Genomic DNA, 17,910 nt, shown 5'->3' with positions numbered 1-17,910 from the left:
TAAATGCATTTTCCCGGGCGCCCGGCGGGGTGGGCGGTTCGTTCTTTCGGTCCGCTGGCCTAACTCAATCGACAAAATGCGGCACCGTCGGCACATTTTGGCCACGCGAGCTCCGATTGCGATCGCTGGCAAGCAGACCGTTGGTTATGGTTGAGCGAAATTTTATACAGCAAGCAGTTTGTTGTATTTCGCGTGATACTAAAAGCATTGTACATCATACAACCCATAAAAGTTAGTAGCTATAAAATAATCATATTTTAAAATGAAAGGGTAAAACAAAAAAAATCCAATATTAATAGCCATAGAAAAATACCACTCAAGAAAAAAACCCTTTCTAACCAACGACGGTTTAGAAATATGACACGAACGGTAAAAAATCCCTTTGCAGTCGTTGCCGGAAACGAACGGTAATAAAAACGAACGAGGCCGCACCTAATTGTGAATGCAAAACGGGGAAAGGGATGAAAAATAGTGCCCAACCGAAAGGGAGCGCTCGGTACTGGCTTACGGGTGAAATTAGGACTTCGAGCGGCTTAACGGAACAAGCCTGCGGGGGGAGGAAATGTACGTAATTGTATGCAAATTAAAGTAGACATCCTAGTCAGCCGATTGCAATTAAGCTATGGCATTCAGCGTTAGAGCGCACTCGTCAGCCTTTCTGCTTTGGTGTGTGTGTGTTAGGAAGGAGTTTATTTAATTTTTTGTATGTGTTTTTCTCGCCGTCGCCAGCTTATCCGATCGGATGGAGGCGCCTGGTACTTTGAGCGAGCGCAAGAAAAACTGGGCGCCTCCATCGTATGGGGAGGGAAATGTATTGGAAAAGGGAAGGGACAAAAATTAGTCACGTCAAAACGGAATTAAGGTTTGAACTAGGAAAGAAATCAACACGTTTTAGTAGGCTATGAGACATTCAGGAATAAAAGGGAGCTTGAATCAGCAGCTCAGCATGAGAAATTAAACAAATCCACTATTGTTTCATGATGATCCAAGTATTTTTTTCAAAACAAAACCTGCGTTAAAACAAAGTAAAATTTCAAAATGATGTTACTCCTGATTTTATTTTATATTTATTTATTTTGAATCTACTTCCACATATAAAAAATAAGTTATTATAGCTCTCATCCCCATTGTTATTTATTATTCCCTTCCCAACACTCTCATGGAAAGCTGTATCAATTTAATATTCATCCCTTAATTTATCTCTCCAATCAACGTTGGTTCTTCTCTATGGAACGATGCATTGAGATAAAGTTATTGCGATAGGTTTGTAATTTAATATCTCACATGGGACGAAAATCCCATCCTGCAAAAGCCATCGTCCTCGAGTGGGTGTGTTTCAATATACCATAACGATGGGAAGCATCGTCTGCTTTACTACAATTACACCACTGTAACACTAACTGAATACATTAGTGCCATCGTTACCGCTGTGTTTCATTTCGAATGTCAATTACGCACTAAACTAATCTTCATCTGCTGTCCATCTTCTTCATCATAATTATCATTTGCTGTCCGAGCGACTGTATTACTCCGTTTCTTTTTTCATCTTCTCCTCGCTATCCTCGCTCGCCAGGACCACGAAATATGCGACCGTAATTTGCAATAAATTTTCATTAATCCACTTTTCCGCGCCGGAAGTCATCATCTGGCGAGCTGGTGCATAGATTCGTCCCCAATGTTACCACTCGGAACGACCGACGGTGTGCTGGCTTTACTCAAAAAGTGGCTCTGGTTCACAAAACAGCATCAAGCCCTCACGTACAACCACCCACACAGATACGCACACATCCGAAAAGGGTATTCCTCACCATGGGACTCGATATGGGTACGGGAGCATTGGTGCTGATGAGGACAAAGATGATGACATTATGATGGAAGGTCCACTAACGGGGCTGCTGGAGTTCGGCAAACCAAAGCATCCTGCAAAACGGAGCAAGGAAGCTCGCACGTTTCGTGTGCCACACTCTAGTGTGGTCTTGGGCGTTTGAGCGGAACGTGCTGCAAAGGCCGGGTGCTTCTAATGAATAATTATGCTAATGCGAAATTTAACGTTAAGCCTCATCAACGTTGATGGAATTTTAAAACTACGTAAATGCAATGAAGCCATGTAGGACTTAATCAGTGGCGTTAAGGGACATGGGTTCGAGATTGCAGATAGTTCTGGTGCCCGAAACGTTGGAAAAGGAGTGTAATTGCACAAGAATGATATAGGAAGGTCACAATCAGTTCTTCCGTAGAATTATGCCATCTGGAACTAAATTGAACATTTTTGAGCAGATGTTTGTTTCATCAGTTGTCAGTTTCTCTGCATTATGCCGCAAATTTTACAATTGAAAGACCTTTTCCTTGAAGTAATAAATCAAAGCAACAATTTTGTTCACTGCTAAAACATGCTGGTTGATATAACTGTTGCACGTGTTTCAAATGACTCTTTTGTACTACTTTCCCTACTAGACGGCGGCAACTCCCCCCACACTCTCTCCCCAACGATGTGGCACTGCAATCGTAAAGCGTGTCGAAAAAGTTCAAAGAAAATTCCCAAAATAGGCCCGAGTGTTCGAGCGCCCGACGACGTACGCTGGTGCAGCAACAGCGTCCGTCGAAGGGCAAAAACTCGGATTCAATTCAAAATGCAAAGCAAGCCGGGAAATTGACAGGAAAAGCAGTTTGTCTGGTTCCATGACTACCTAAAAAGCACCCCCTCCTCATCCGCGTTCTGTGGAAAACGAACCGAGCCAGTTTTAATGTGCAAAAAACCCATCCTCCCAACCCAATGTCACGTATCCGTTCCTTCAGTTCATGTTTTTATTTCTCAACTTCCATTTGGCGTGTCTTGTTTCCTCACCCCAATTGGTTCTTTGTTCACCGTTGTCGCTTCTTGGAGTGGTTGGTCCTCCGACTGACAGATGGGAGCAGTATTTTTGTTTTGAGGTCAACTGGGAGCGGGTATGAGTTGAGGCAGAAAAGATAAACCATTACCCTGACTCGGGGAGGGATGGAGTGAACGACTTCGCTAAGAACGTTGTTTGATGTATGAATGAGGATACTCTTTTTTCCACCGTGTCATGGTGTTTGTTTACAGACGCTACAGGCTTGGAACACTTTTTGCGCCCCACGTCTCACACTTTTTTGACAAGAAAGCTGATTGCTTGCCGCCATCGCCGAGAGAAATGTAAACTCGACCGTCGCTGAACCGTTCAGTCAGTGCAAAAACGTCTCAGCAATCAGAGTCTTCTGAGTGGTGGTGATTCGTTTATAATTTCGATTGTCAAGGCTGGTTCAATGTCGGGTAACAAAGAAAGGTAATCGACCACCGTTTGCAAGTCACGGCACAACGTGGGGTTGTTGGTGGCAGATAAGATTGTTTGGGTCTGTTTATTTTTGAGGAGCCGAAAAAAAACACGGTCTGACTGTGACCCCGTTTTTCGGGGGGAGGGAACAAAGAAGGACCACTTGCACTGGATTTCTTTGTGGCAACAACTCACCACTCGCCAACCAACGGTACGTGTTTTGACCTTGTTTCGGTGAACATATCCTTACGAGGTGCATTTAAATACCTCATTGTTTCATTGACTAAGTGAATTTAAGAACGGATGGAGCCATATTTCTGCCCGACCCACGAGTACCGTTCTCTTTGGACCCGGCTGAAGGACGTATTGTACTGCAGCAGGCGCACTCCATTAATGGCCGTCATTATTCAACGAGATTATGTAAATTCCCTCCACCCGAAGTAACGGTACATGTAAAGGGGGGGTAGATTATGCCGAGTTACTTTTACAACATTGTTGCACCACACGGCGAGGCCGAGCGTTGGCGGCTGTTTAATGCAAACACATCCAAAAAGGAATGTTGTAAGTTGAAGAAGAGTTATTGCAAACGAATCACAACAGGAGTTGGTGAAGTAAATTCCTACTTTTACCGCATGTTCTTAGGATTGGTTTAATTGGATTAAATTAGTTCTTCATAACAAAGAATCTTTCTTGGTTAAAAATAAAATCTAAACCATGCTTAACTCTTGTAAAAAAATAGACGGAATCTCGCTGACGTTCGCTATATAAATCTTACCGCTAACCTTATCGAATTCGCACGTAGACTTTGAGTCTCTCTTTCCCTCTTTCTTCGCTTGAGTGATTTATTTTCCTTTCTTAAAGATATTTACTACCCTTACAAGCACGTCCGGATTCATTTTGTCGTGGTCTTTCGCCATGTGTTTACGAGCAGCACCAAGGAAAGACCGTCAAGATGGTTCTGCTTCCGGAAGGTTTTTCGTTTAGCTATCCATTAATCCCCTGTACCAATTGGATGCCCGACAAGAAAGAAACACGCCGTATCAAGCGCACCTGAAGATGGGACGGCTTTTCCTGTCTTGTGTTCTCTCCTTCCCGGAGAAAGGTGTTCATTGAGGCGTTCTAAAAATAACGCGTTTCGCTTGCTTTTTTTACCGCAAAACCGAACACTGGGAAGACGCACCCTCTGTCCCTCCAGAAGTGTTCGAAGGAAATTGAATTTCCGTCTCTCGGGCTGCCACATGAACTGGCTTTTTATTTATCTGCCAACATCAATTTGTGACCACATTCCGGCCGAGAAGTAACACACTGTCCCTGTTCGTCGTCCCGTTGGCGGGAGCGGAACACCGTGTATGCCGCACGGTAATATCCGGTGCAGGAAGAAGAATTAGGAAGTAACGACACGCCGGTGGGAGGAAAATGGGATGGAATGAAGAGACAAAGGAATATTTGACCACCTCGTTGAAAGCCCTGCTGTCGTTGGACTGGTTGGCCGGTGAGATGGTCTACGAGTACGAGTTGAAGATTCCGCACGAAAATAAGCGAAACGAGGGCCGGATGGGCCGGAAATGGGAATGGATGCAGGGTGCTAACAACCGCCTTCGTGCTCATCTTCTACGCCATTCGGAGGGCATCGTGCCTTGGGAGTGATGAAACTTCGTGCACACCGAACAAACACATTCATAATCTCACCATCCCGTGGGGAATGGAGGGATTTTGTGACGGTATTTGAGTGATTCACTTCTTACTTCCTTCCGCCCAGCGATTTGGACCTTTCCTTCAGCTCCCGCATTCCACGACCTCCCGCTCGCCGAGACGTTTTCTGTTGGTAGCTTTCCAAGGAACCGTTTGGTGTTTGGTGATAAATAATCCAACGATCCCCCCGGTTTTCGGAGCTGCAGGAAATTCCGTTCCATATTCAGCGCACGGTGTCGCATCGGGCAGATATGCTCACCGTCGGCCTTGGCTCGACTTCCCTGTTGCTTTCGAGATGATTTATTAAACACCGAGGGTCATAGACTTTCGGGAGCTCGTTTGATCTTTTCGGGAAAATGGTCGTAAACTAGAGGAAATCATTAAAGGGACACGAAATGTATGTATGTACGCGAGTCCCTTCTTTTTGCCTGGCCGAATTTTTTGTAAAACAAACACACCGATCCAGGGCATTATGCACGAATGTACGCAACATGTTTGCATAATGCGAGACTGTTCACAATTATGCTGCTAACATTTGATATACTTTTGTAGGGATACGTGGAACAATGGATGGAAGTTTATGTAACCGGTACACAATGCCTCTGAAATCGGTCATTTGGTTTGATAATTCAAGCCCTTTTCAGTATGCAGGAACAATAGTTTGATAAGACATATTGAGAATATTAATTATCATAATGCAGATGTAGAGAATACCATTTATAAGACTGTCCTCAAATGTATTGCAAAGTGAATAATATCCTCAATTCCCTGCAACGTAACCTACATGTTTAATAATGAATCCTACAGAACTAAAGAAAACATAATATGTGTCGCTTTAAGATAGGCTTTAATAGACTTAACTGGGCTGTGTCTTATAAAACAATTCCTATTTATCATTCATCTACTTACGATACAGCTTACAACGGAAAAGAAAACACGTTACCAGACAGGCTCAGCCGAGAACGAAAACATACCATCATAACACTCGAAACCCCGCGAGATCCCCTCTCCGATGCGTAATGCTTACGTTATCAGCTTAGCGAAGCAGAAAGGTAAACAGCGTCACCTCCCCCACCAATACCGGGCCAGAACCCTGTCGATGTACCCTCGATACCGGTGGTTACATGGTAGGTCTAAGTCTCCGCACTTCGTAGGCCTGACGTCAGAATTGCTTTGCATCGACGATGAGGAACCGACGGGCAATCTCCACCGTTCTATTTCGAACAGAACAGGGAACCGGGAGAGGTTAGGTGGCGGGTGGCGGGTGACGTACGAAAGTATTCGATTTCCTTCCCCTCACTCAGCTTTACGACGGCAGAGATTACGGACGACGGTAACGAATGTAAATTAATAGCTAATTAAACACCCGCGGTCGTTCTGGTCTCTCGCCGAGCTTTTGCTGGTGATTGGGATATTATCCACCTCACCTTCACCACGTGCCCAGATAACGGTTCTTGACGCCCACCCGACGTTCGACCTTTACGGTGACGGTCGCGGAGAACGGAACTCGAAGCAGAAAGGCACACCGGAACAGCTTTGTCCAGCCGGACCTAGAAGTTAGCTTCAAGAAATAGCTAGAGGTAAACATGGGAGCTCAATGTCCTAACCTAGGCCAACATCTCGGCAACCTACGTGCCTGTACGCCCTTGGTCCAAACACTCCCTGGTAGATGATGCTTTCAAAACCGTCTCAAAAACTGCCACGCATCTGAGTGAAACCGCCTCAGACGCGGATTGAAAATGAAAACAAATGTCTAGTCCATTATCAGTGTGCTTGCGTGATGGGACTCACGTCTCCACCGATGATTGATGGACGAGTGGTAGATGATTCACTGGTAAAACCGGAATTTCTACCACTCCGAGGGGGAGGTGGAGGTGTTCAGAAGGGACGCTGGTCCATCGAACTCAGGGGTGATCTCTTATCACTGGTCTGTATATGTTCATTCCCGCGGAATGAACACTCTCCGGTTTATTTTTTGTAGCAGCCAACTTAACCGACGACATGGAAGAGAAAACGACATCTGAAAGGTGTCAGAAATCACAGCCTACGATCAGCGAGATCAGTTAGCGCGATCAACCACCGCATTACGTTGCCGTGATTGCGAGGTCAATGGACGGTAATCGCGTAAGTACGTCGATGGTCCCGGGACGCCCTATCGTCATTGAAGCTCGCGGATTTTGTTTCCTTTTTTTGCTTTTTTGCACATGATAAGTGTGATATCAGGGAGTCTTTGAGTGGCTCCAATCACTCACACATGGGGGTCGTAAACAAAACCACCAAAACAAATCATTGCACAACGTTGATAAGTGTGTGGAAGGTTTTCATTCCAGGCCACAAAAATATCACCTATATATAAGATGATTCAATTTTACTTCTAAACTCTTTATCAATTTAAAACCAGGGAAACATACCTTTTCTCTCCTTTTTTTTTAATAAACCGAACTGGTTTTGCCTTATCCCCAACCATCGTGGGTTGATGGGCAATAACGCCCGAAAGTGCTACCTGTTGAGTCGCCGGAAAGAGAACCCACGTTTATCACCGACCCTGTTCGGTGTGGGTGACTCGCCGCTTTCGACTTCCTTTCATCGCCAACAACCTGTAGCAAATTTCCTTCCCCGCCAAGGTTATTGGTGTGCGTGTTTCCGGTAGAAATGTTCCTCGCCCAACCCTCCTCCCACCATACTAACAGTCGCTATTATCCCACCATTTTGTCCCGTCATTGTTCGCTCGATCTATTGTTCGCTGATTCCACTCCGGAGAAGGAAAACGTTTGGACACGTTTGGCTATCAAATTGAGGACGAAAATTCATCTGGTATTGCAGGTCGTCTCAAGTCGATCGCCTCAAGGTCGGTAACCTTGTGGCTGTGTGTCAGGGTCGGTAGCTCCCATCCACTTGGAAGCGTACCGTCCAGCGTGCGCGATGGTTGAACCAGGTTGAAGTGGTTCGAACTCGAAGATTATCGAGTCTGAAAGTTTTCCACTCAGCCCGGCTTAGCCAACAGTTTAATTTCCCAGCCCATCTTCAACACCAACTTCTCGATATGATTTTTCCCACGATGTTGGAGTATTGTAGGCTATTCTATAAATACTGTATTAATTTTCATCTTTATGTTAAAATTGAACAAGTTTTATTATCTACTACATATTTTAGCTTTTTTTTATGTATGGATTTCTATGTACACCTAAAACTCGACCAGTATTGAACCGTCGCTTCTGAAACTTTTCACACATTAAGTTTAAGTACTGCAGATGTTGTTGAAGGTTTGTTTGATCACTATTTTTTGATAAAATCATCTAAATTTTACAATTTAAACTCAGTTTTACTAACACAAACAAAACAAGCATGTAAACAAATGTCAAGGTGTATCTACCATAGTTACACTAAGGTTTATACATCGCGGGGAAATTGATGAAATATCAAAAATTTTAAATATGTCGTTATTTTAACTATTAACTTCAAACATATCATTCAAGTATTAGTTAAAACCATAATTCTTTTCTCAATTCCTTCTTCACCACGCAACGCCGGGGCGTCAAGCTAGTTCTTAATATTTGTATGAAAGACCTTGGAAAAGTAAAAAACTTTGAGAGTACGATTGAATTTTATAATTATTTTCAATTTACAATCTTCCTTGCTAAATCGATGTAAATTAATATTCAATGTGATCTGGGTTGAAAAATAACTTTTTCCCTTTGCCAGTGCAATTTCCATACGACCCTTACGAGGCTTGCTGTCGCATTGATTATGGTACACTTCCTTGCACTGTAATAGGTTAAACTAAAAACGCCACGCTAAAACCAGGTCACGCACACGCCTTCTTGCATCTGATGCAGACGTTAACCGCCCGGTGGCGCCCCGTTTGCCACCAGCGACCCCCCGGGCCAGACGGAGTGCAGACGTGTAAAGCGGACGTAAAGTCCAATTAAAACTCCATCAATATTGATGGCCATCGGATAAGTTCCATCGGAGGTCGTGTTGGCGCCCGGTATGCAACAGGTGAGCATCGGTCGGCGGAGGTCGTCCGATGCGCTACCTTTGGCGCGTTCGCCTGCTCGATGTGGAACGAATCAATACCGTGGGTTGGCGTGATTCCTTGAAACGTGCAGACAAGCTGCTGGGAACTCCTTATATCAATTGCCCGCGAAGGACATGGAACTGATGCTTGATAGTGGTAGTAGAACAGTAAGGGTTAATATCTTGATAATAGTGGAATTAATAATAGGCGAATTAAATAAATGAGGACTTTTTTAATCTACAAGAAACCGCTTCAATGTGTAAATAATCATGTTTAGAAAACTTTTATTGAAATAATCCAATAGAAGTACTACATCTGATAAAGAAAGTAAAAAGGGTGACCGGCATATCCTTCCAATCTACGCTTCATTAAACAACAAAACGTGCAGTCGTGGAAGCCGACAACACATTATTTGCACACACTTTTATGAGGGGGAGCTAATTACCCGGCGGCTAGCGTCAGCATGGGTCCAATATTTACGTGGCATCCATTTTCCCCCTGTTGACCTTAGGGCGGGTATCCAACGCCGGCTAGGCGTCTGGGAGCAATAAAGCAACAAACTAAACTCACAACAAAATGTTCTCTCTCTTCCTACCCTACCCTTCTGCAGCTCCCAACAGTGCCAAGGGCTTGCAGCTGCGCTCGGAGGTGCTGTACCGATTGAAACATTACCAGAGCGCCCTGGCCGACGCTGACAGCGCGCTCAAATGCCATCCAACATCGCATAAGGTAAGTAACACCGAATGAATGCCGAAACAAACAAAAAAAAACAAGAACAAATGCCTACGACTACGGATTGCACCTAATCGCAGATATATTTATATATGATCATGAGGCCGGGTAACTGTTCCGAAGCACAGAACGTGACCAGGGGCTCGCGTTTTCCACCGCAGGGTAGTTCCACACCGCGTCCCTTCCCTTCCGGAACTGCGACGGGGGCGTTTGGCGTAACCGGGTGATGTAACAGACATCGAAACCGAATTTTTGTTCCGTACTTGCAAAGAAACTGCGAACCATTTTCTCCCGGCGCACGTTTTCGGGAAGCCCGGCAGCAAAATTCTCCCTTTGGAGACGGGTATGTGCCTACGGGGTCGCATACTTTTTTCGCGCCTCCTTGTACTCTCCCTCTCTCTCTCTCGTCTTGCTCTCTCTTTTCCGGAATCTTTGGCGGCATGTGCCAGCCCGGCACATGGCGGCCGCTGTTTGTTCCTGCGGGAGCGTCGCCTTCCGAAGGCGGTATAACACTGTGACATAACGTCAAAAACACGGTGTGCGACGGTAATTTAATATTGATGTAGCGTAGCCGCCTCCCCTTCGTCCTCGTAAAAGAAAAACTTCAACAAACACTTACTTACACTACCAGGTGGAGTTGTAGAGTTGTTCTTTGAACAAAAATGTCCTTCCTTCAAACGGAAAACCAAGTTTTAGCAAAGTTTAACCACTGTGATTATGAAACGATTTGCACAAAACACACACACCGTCAGTAAGACCATGTCGTCAAGTTTTGTGACGAGATTGGAACACGTTCACCGCCGTAGAATTCTTGTCAACCGTAGGCGGCTTAACGTATGATTACGAGGGTCAGGTACCGTGAAGTGACTTTTCCCGTCGCCTGATCCAAAGTGAAAACGTGAGCAAGCATCTCAAAAAAGGGGGAAAAATAAATTAAACTAAAGTGCCCGCCAAGGCTGTGACGATCGTCTCAGCGCCTCGCGCTTACTGGAACAAGTTGGAAAGGAGGAACGGTGAAGAGCAGTCTGCAAAACATTGAAAAAACACTCTTGCAGTCCTACGCAGGAAATGGAAAAATATACGGTACCAGAGAGGAAAGTACAGCTCAACACTTTTCTGTTTTTGTATGTTTTGCTTCTGTTTTTGGTTTCGAGGCGTGTACTTTATGAACATGTGCCAGGAACAGCACGGGTTTGAGAAAAATGTGTGAGTCAGCCACAGTAGCGCTCGCACATGTTAACGAGAAGTGGAAAAAATAGCTTCTTTATTTGAGGGTTGACCCAAGGTACAACATTGCCGGATGATGGAGTTTGTCTGTAACTTATTGCTTATGTATGACAATCTCCAACGAAGGTCGTCTGATGTGACGGAAGTTCGCTGGAAATCTTGAAGAAAGATGTCGGGTTTTCTGCAATTGTACACAATTTAAGTTTGCGTGAAATATTCAAAAATTTTCATATTTAAATTTTATTTAATCTTCTTTATTCCAGGCCTTCCATTGCCGAGCTTTATCACTATCGGCGTTGGGAAAGCATGAAGAAGCAATCGTGTCGCGATGCATTTCCATATTCCTCGATCGGCAGTCGATGGAGGTTGCGAATGCAATAAAAGCCGAACTGATTCAAGTAAGTAACGAGTATAAATATGTTTGAAATGTTTTCTAAAATTCGTTGGATTTTCTCCTCCATCATGAGATGTCTTATAACAACGTTTCTTTTCCTCTACAGGACCTTCACCAGCTCCTTGTAGAATCGAGAGAAAGTCTACCGACCGACTGTTCGCCATTCTACGGCACCCTTCGTCACCACCACGACCATCCGGATGAAGAACCGGACGATCCGCTCGATTCGATTTTCGACAACTCGTACGATCTGATCGCGGGCTGCCGTAAACGGCGCCATCGGCACGATCTCCTGTCGGCTCCGAGGCGCAAGGCCAAGAAGCAATTCCTCAGCCTGCGCCAGGGTGACTTTGACGAGGACCAATCGGCGGAGGACTTCCTCAGCGGCAGCGGGCTGCTGTTCGACTACCTGGACGATCCGTTCAGCGAGGAATCGGTGGTGGAGCCAACGCGAATGCGCCACCGGGAGCACCGAAGCCACCACCGGAGGCGCTGGAAGTCCGGCGGATCGTTGCTACTGGACGCACCGCCCTCCGATCTCACCGAGGCAAACGTGCAGCTGCACCAGCGCCAGCAGCAGGAACGGTTCGAGCTGGAACGGCACCTGCAGGACCATCGGTATCATCAGTCGCGGGACTCGATGCAGCTGCGAGACGTCGACGCAATCATTCCAAAGGCGAGCCTCAGGCTGAAGTCCCTGCTGGAGCGCATCGATGGGGAGCTGAAGTCGGTTCGGTGGCTGGACACGACTCCGGTGCGGTTATCGGTCAATCCGGCCCTGATCGAACCGTCCGACTTTGACTGCGTGCTGTGCTGCCGAACCTTGTGGCGGCCGGTCGTGACGCCCTGCGGTCACACTTACTGCTGGGTGAGTCTCACAATCACTAAAGACATTGGAAAGTCGAACAGTTAAACGTTAAAAATGAGTAAAATTCTGCAAAACCCAAATATCATGCGTGTAGATAACATTGCATACTTTTAGGCGCTAGCATTCAACCGGTTTTGTAAAATGTAACGAAACTAACTTGAGTCTTCGAGAAACAGTTTAAAATTTTTTGAAACTTTACTCACTATCAGAGAGCATTTAGAATTGTTTATCTATAATACATTGTTTCCCTAGATTTGTTTCTAATCCTTCCATTTCCGTGTTTCCAGGTCTGTCTCGATCGCTGCATGGATTATTCTTCCTCCTGCCCGCTGTGCATGGCCCCGCTGGTGGAGCAGTTCCGGCAGCATCTAAACGCCGGCCCTAGTCTCGGCTCCAACGCCACCCCCGGGACGACCGCGTCCCCCATCAACCTGATCTCATTGGCGAAGCGCAAGATGACGCGCTTCGTCGATCTCGCCATGCAGCGTTTCGTCCCGGAAGCGTACGAGCGGCGACAGCAGCAGGAGCAGGATCGCGAGCCAACGGTCCCCGTCTTCATCTGCACGACCGCATTTCCCTCCGTGCCGTGTCCGCTGTTCGTGTACGAGCAGCGCTACCGGTTGATGGTGCGCCGGGCGATCGAGAGTGGCGAGCGGCAGTTTGGGATCGCCCTCTCTACGCCGAACAGCCGACAGCGGTACGTCGAGTACGGCACGATGCTGGACATCCGAGACTGCGTACAGCTTGGCGATGGCTGCTCGATCCTATCGACCGTCGGCGGGCGGCGGTTTCGTGTCCTGACGCGCCACGAGAAGGATGGCTACGACACGGCGAACGTGGAGTTCTTCGAGGACGAGAAGATTGGAGCGAGCTCAACCGGGGTGGATGGTACGGGAGCTGGTGATGCGGAGGCAGCGGAAGAGCGATTGCAACTCGTTCGCGAGCTGCACGAAAAGGTGCTGCTAAAAGCGATCGAGTGGCATCAGAGCCTTCCCGAAAGCATCCGGTGCGAGATCTTCAAGAGCTTCGGCAAAATGCCGGACCTTGAGGACAACTGGGAAGAGGTCGCGGACGGCCCGGCCTGGGCCTGGTGGATCATTGCGATCCTTCCACTGAACGATAAGCTCAAAGTAAGTGTAAACAATCATGCGTTTCCTTTTGGTTCGACACTAACAATCTTCCTCTCTTCCCCTCAGGTTGATATTCTCTCCACGACCAGCCTCGAGAAGCGGCTCCGGGCAATCGACAAGACCCTCAACCTTGAGTCGGCACAACAGAAGCGCCAGCGGTCGGTGTGTGTGATGGCCGCCGCCTCGTCCGCGTGCTGTGAAGGACTATCATCGTCGCAACAGTGCCAAGCGATCGACTGTTGCCTACGTGAAAGAACTACCTCAAGCGTTCATAATCACCACCATCATCACCATAATCACCACCACCATCATCATCATCATCACCACGATAGTGATAGGCAGGGTGACTCGAACCAGCACCACCATCTGCATCACCATCATCACCATCTAAGTTCATCGGCGGACGAGTTTCTGCTGTAGAGTCTAACGCGAACGCCAGGATAGCCCGAACCCCTTCCCAATCAGGCGAAGGACGAGCTTCCTTGAGGTGGAATGGAAAGAAAAAAAAAACAAAACAAACAAATGAAAACAAATAACTCTGGAAATAAATTCCTACTCAATCGAAAACGGAACCGATGGATCAAGAGTAAATGCAAGAATCAAGCAGTACTTATAGGATTTAAACACACTCAATTTAATACCATTCTCACACGAAACACTACAAAACCGAAAGCCATCAACTAGCGGTGTACGTTGGTGTGTAGAGAGAAAACTATTATCGAGAAGCTAGCTATGTGGTCCCGAATCGTGATGTACGTTGCATTTGAAAGTGGACGAGAAAACGTTAAAAAGCCATGTGCGTGAAAGGAGAGCGGGGGAGTTTCAGCAACGAACGGAAAACCGGGAGATGGAAAACACCACGCCGTGTTTTGCCAGCCACATCCCATATCGTTACAAAATTCAAGCTTTAATGATTGTAATTCCAAACGCCAAATCAACTTTTCAATAATGATACCATCAAAATGTAATCCTTTTAAAATCTTAACTCTTCCCATTTTATTGCTGTCGGCACTCGGGAGCACGGGGTTATATTCGAAAATGTTCCTTCTTCTTAGTAACCACCGTACTTACTCGCCCTTTTCCACTACTTCTTTACTTCGATGTACTCCCATTTTGGCATACTAACCGACATGAATATATATTGGCACATGATAATGCTCAATATTCACCAAGTACGAGTAGTTAAGAACGCATGGATAGATATCTTTACAAAACCAAACCTCTCTATATCCACTCTTTCTCTTCTTCTACTACTTCTTCTTCTTCGACTACACCTGCATACTTTTATGGATGCATTTTCACTTGGAAAAGCAGTCCACCGCCAGCAAATGCACCACCTACCAGTTGGTAGGTCATTTAAGCTTATACAATTTCCACGCCGTCACAAGTTTCCTCCGCTTGTCAACGCTACCTTACGGGTCCGTTTATAACCGTTGACCCTCGAATCTAAAGGTTTTTCCCTAATATTTACCCTAATCAACTTTTTCCCTTTTCTGCATCCAATGTTCTGCTAACCAATTAAACCCTTTTGCACCTTATTTAGTAAGATTGAGCATTTTAAAATCAAACAGAAGAGTTAAGGATACACGTGAATGGTTCAGAAAGCTGGCAATTTGGAAGATTCCATTAGGAGAAACACAAGAATGCCTCGCTTGCAACGAAAATACACCAAACGAGACGCCAGACTGGCCAGTTCATTGGTAGAAAGTTGATGGTGGGTAGAGAAAGTCGTGGCTTACGTTTTGAGAAACCATGTAGAAACCGTCAAACGAACCGAATCAGAGGAGGAAACGATGAAAGTTAGAGAACGCGGAGCTGTGAGAATGTGAGGACAATCTTTTCTGCAGGTGACCAAACCAAACCAAACCAACCAACAGTGCAACGGAACCGGTTTTTCAGAGGGGACATCATTTTCCTCCTCCATATCCTTAACGTAAAACCCAAATCACAAACCCAATCAAAGACTTTAGAAGTATATGGTAATAGCACAGAACGAAAGAAAAGTAAAATAGGTCACAGCTTCCTTTTCACGCCAAAAACTAATAACGAAAATAGTTCCGTGTTTGAATACTAACAGCGATTCTAATGGTTCGAGCGTAGAGTATAAAACAAATTGATCAAGAACGATGGTAAACTTATTTTCAATTAGCAAACCATGGCGGCAGAGATATGAAAAACTAGTTTCACAAGAAATCTGGACCGTTTTTTGACGCGTTCTAATTGAAACACCATCCCTTTTTGTAGCACCAGAACCCGGACGGAAGGTTTACAGAGGAAAAGTTCTCACATTAAATGATGGACCTGATGAACAATCAGTAAAGCAATCGTCTAACGTTGCACTTCACTTTGATACGAAACTTTCTCACATTTGGAATGATCACAAGGAAAGATATAGCTAAGCAGGATGGAGTTCAGGACTGTTTTGGTTTCAGTTCAGCACCGTTTTCTTCTGCTTCGATGAGCGATACAAATAATTCTTGCTTAATATGAGAGGGACTACCATTTTTCTAGCATATTTTCGTATTATTCAGAATCAATTGTTTTCGTTTGACAAGTCTTGTGATATGTTGAAAGTAGAATGATAGGCGAATGATAAGTATGGGTTGAGCCACCCTCAATAAGGCACCATATTCTTCGTATCTGTTTCTTCTTCTAAACGAGCTACATTTAAACTTTAGCTTTAGCACGTTACTTCATTCATTTTGTAAAAATATCTTTCTTTGCTCTTCCTCACGTTCATTTCTAACGTTTTTCTTCAAATTGTACAAGTCTTTTCGTTAACCTAGCTTGATCTCTGTTGCTTGCATCGAACACAAGTTTAAAATGTGCATTTTTAGTGAGCTACAGGCGAGCGTCACTGTATGATATGTGTTAACAATGTTCATCAAAAGATAGATGCAGTTTGGAACCGTGTGAACGCGAAAACGATTAGATAAGGACAACAACATAGTACATTAGGTTCAATGTTTGGGACGTAAGTAGGACATAGGTAGAGATGTTTTTTTTTTTTAAATAAAACTAAAACAAACAGATCTGTTCCTGGGGTTGATTCCATTTCCCATTGCGGCCTGTCGGAAGACGCTCGGCCTGCAGACCATTCGCTGCACGATGTTAGACGTAGTTAAGTTAAGGAAATGTACTAATTTTAAGCTAAATTATGTCAACTACTAGGCACCGAATGTATCTCAATCATTCCCAAGTCCTCCATTAGAGTCACTGGAGTGCTCGGAGGGAAGTAGTCATCGTAGGAACCAGGACCAGGAACAAGTCGCCAATTAGGCGAGATTGCGAACGGAAAAATGTGAGCAAAATCAACATCGACTCTGTGTCGTAGAACGGATAGGCATGCGAACCGTAACGTTCATGTAAGCAGTAAGCAAGTGTAGGGGCTCGGGAATGAACGAGGCACTTCCAAGTGTCCCCGAATTGGAACCAGCATCAAGGTACCGGGAATGCGGAGGAAAATTATTTTTATTTTCTGTTGCAACCGACGAACCGGTCCGAGAGCGAGCAAATCGATAGATCTTCAACTAAATAAATGAAAGAATCAATTTTTCACTGTAATAAGAAATATTTGTGAGTGTTTTATTTAAAATCATTCGAAATCAAAACTGGTTTACATATAACAAAATAACGTTTTTATACATTTTTCATAGATATTTTCGCACCTGTATTTACTAAAATTAACCGATTCTTGTATTTATCCGTTGCATCAAATTAATTTTTAAATTCCGTCAGAGAGATCTACCTAGCTTTCCGGTAGGTGGCGCTAGCAACCAAATTTTGAAAAACTGTTACAAACAATAATAAAAACACAGATTTTGGAAAGAAATCTTCATAAAGTCTTGTAGACATATTTCCATCCAATCTCCCGTAGAAATGCTTGTTCTGATAGGCTTGGCCTTTCCACATTTCAATTCCGTTTTACATGGCAAGTGAATAATAATATGGCAATAGCTATAAAAATGCATACCGAAAATTTACTTTCACTTTTAAAAATCTATAAAATCTAAAGGAAAAATGAAACCATTTTTCACTTCTGTGCTACGAGCCTAGCTGCATTTTTTTAAATTTGTTTCAATTAGACAATACATTTAAATGTTCTAGTCTCATCGTAGTGAAAACGAAACCGTCTCAATTATTGTAGAAATCAAAAATTCATCTATTAAATTATTTAGAGTTAATATTTCAAAAGACATTAAAGTCTGAGCTATTTTTATTAGTTAAAAGCTATTCTACACTCTTTCAAGTTTCTCTACTGATTTATTTCCAACGAACTCCTGGATATGGGAAAGGAATACCAGAACAACCTTTTCCTGGAGCACCAACCATATTTCGAACGACTTTCTCAGAAAGGATCTGGCTCACTCGAGCGGAGCCTTCGAAGGGGCCGACCACAAACCACCCAACGGTCAGCCTACTTTTGCTCTCCCGAATCAATGCCACTTGCTCCACTGCTCCACTGCCGGTGTGACATAATCCGCTGCAACGTGTGTCCCGAATCCATTTTGTACCACTAACCTTTCACCATGCACAACTCGGCCGCGGACTGTCCCGAC

At 44.8% G+C, this 17,910-nt stretch overlaps 1 protein-coding gene across 1 annotated transcript in view; it reads left to right on the top strand.

Moving 5' to 3' along the window:
* The window catches only part of LOC131294412 (uncharacterized), a 37,844-nt gene extending 24,073 nt beyond the window's left edge, over positions 1–13,771 (top strand). The window contains exons 2-6 of the mRNA XM_058322460.1: positions 9,611–9,729; positions 11,223–11,357; positions 11,460–12,221; positions 12,509–13,351; positions 13,418–13,771. Of these exons, the coding sequence (XP_058178443.1) occupies positions 9,611–9,729; positions 11,223–11,357; positions 11,460–12,221; positions 12,509–13,351; positions 13,418–13,771 (2,213 nt within the window). The remainder of the gene's footprint in view (positions 1–9,610; positions 9,730–11,222; positions 11,358–11,459; positions 12,222–12,508; positions 13,352–13,417) is intronic.
* Positions 13,772–17,910: the final 4,139 nt, after the last annotated feature.

Source organism: Anopheles ziemanni, chromosome 2, assembly GCF_943734765.1.
Source record: "Anopheles ziemanni chromosome 2, idAnoZiCoDA_A2_x.2, whole genome shotgun sequence".
Classification (NCBI taxonomy): Eukaryota; Metazoa; Arthropoda; class Insecta; order Diptera; family Culicidae; genus Anopheles; species Anopheles ziemanni.
This window is presented reverse-complemented; position numbering and strand designations above follow the sequence as displayed.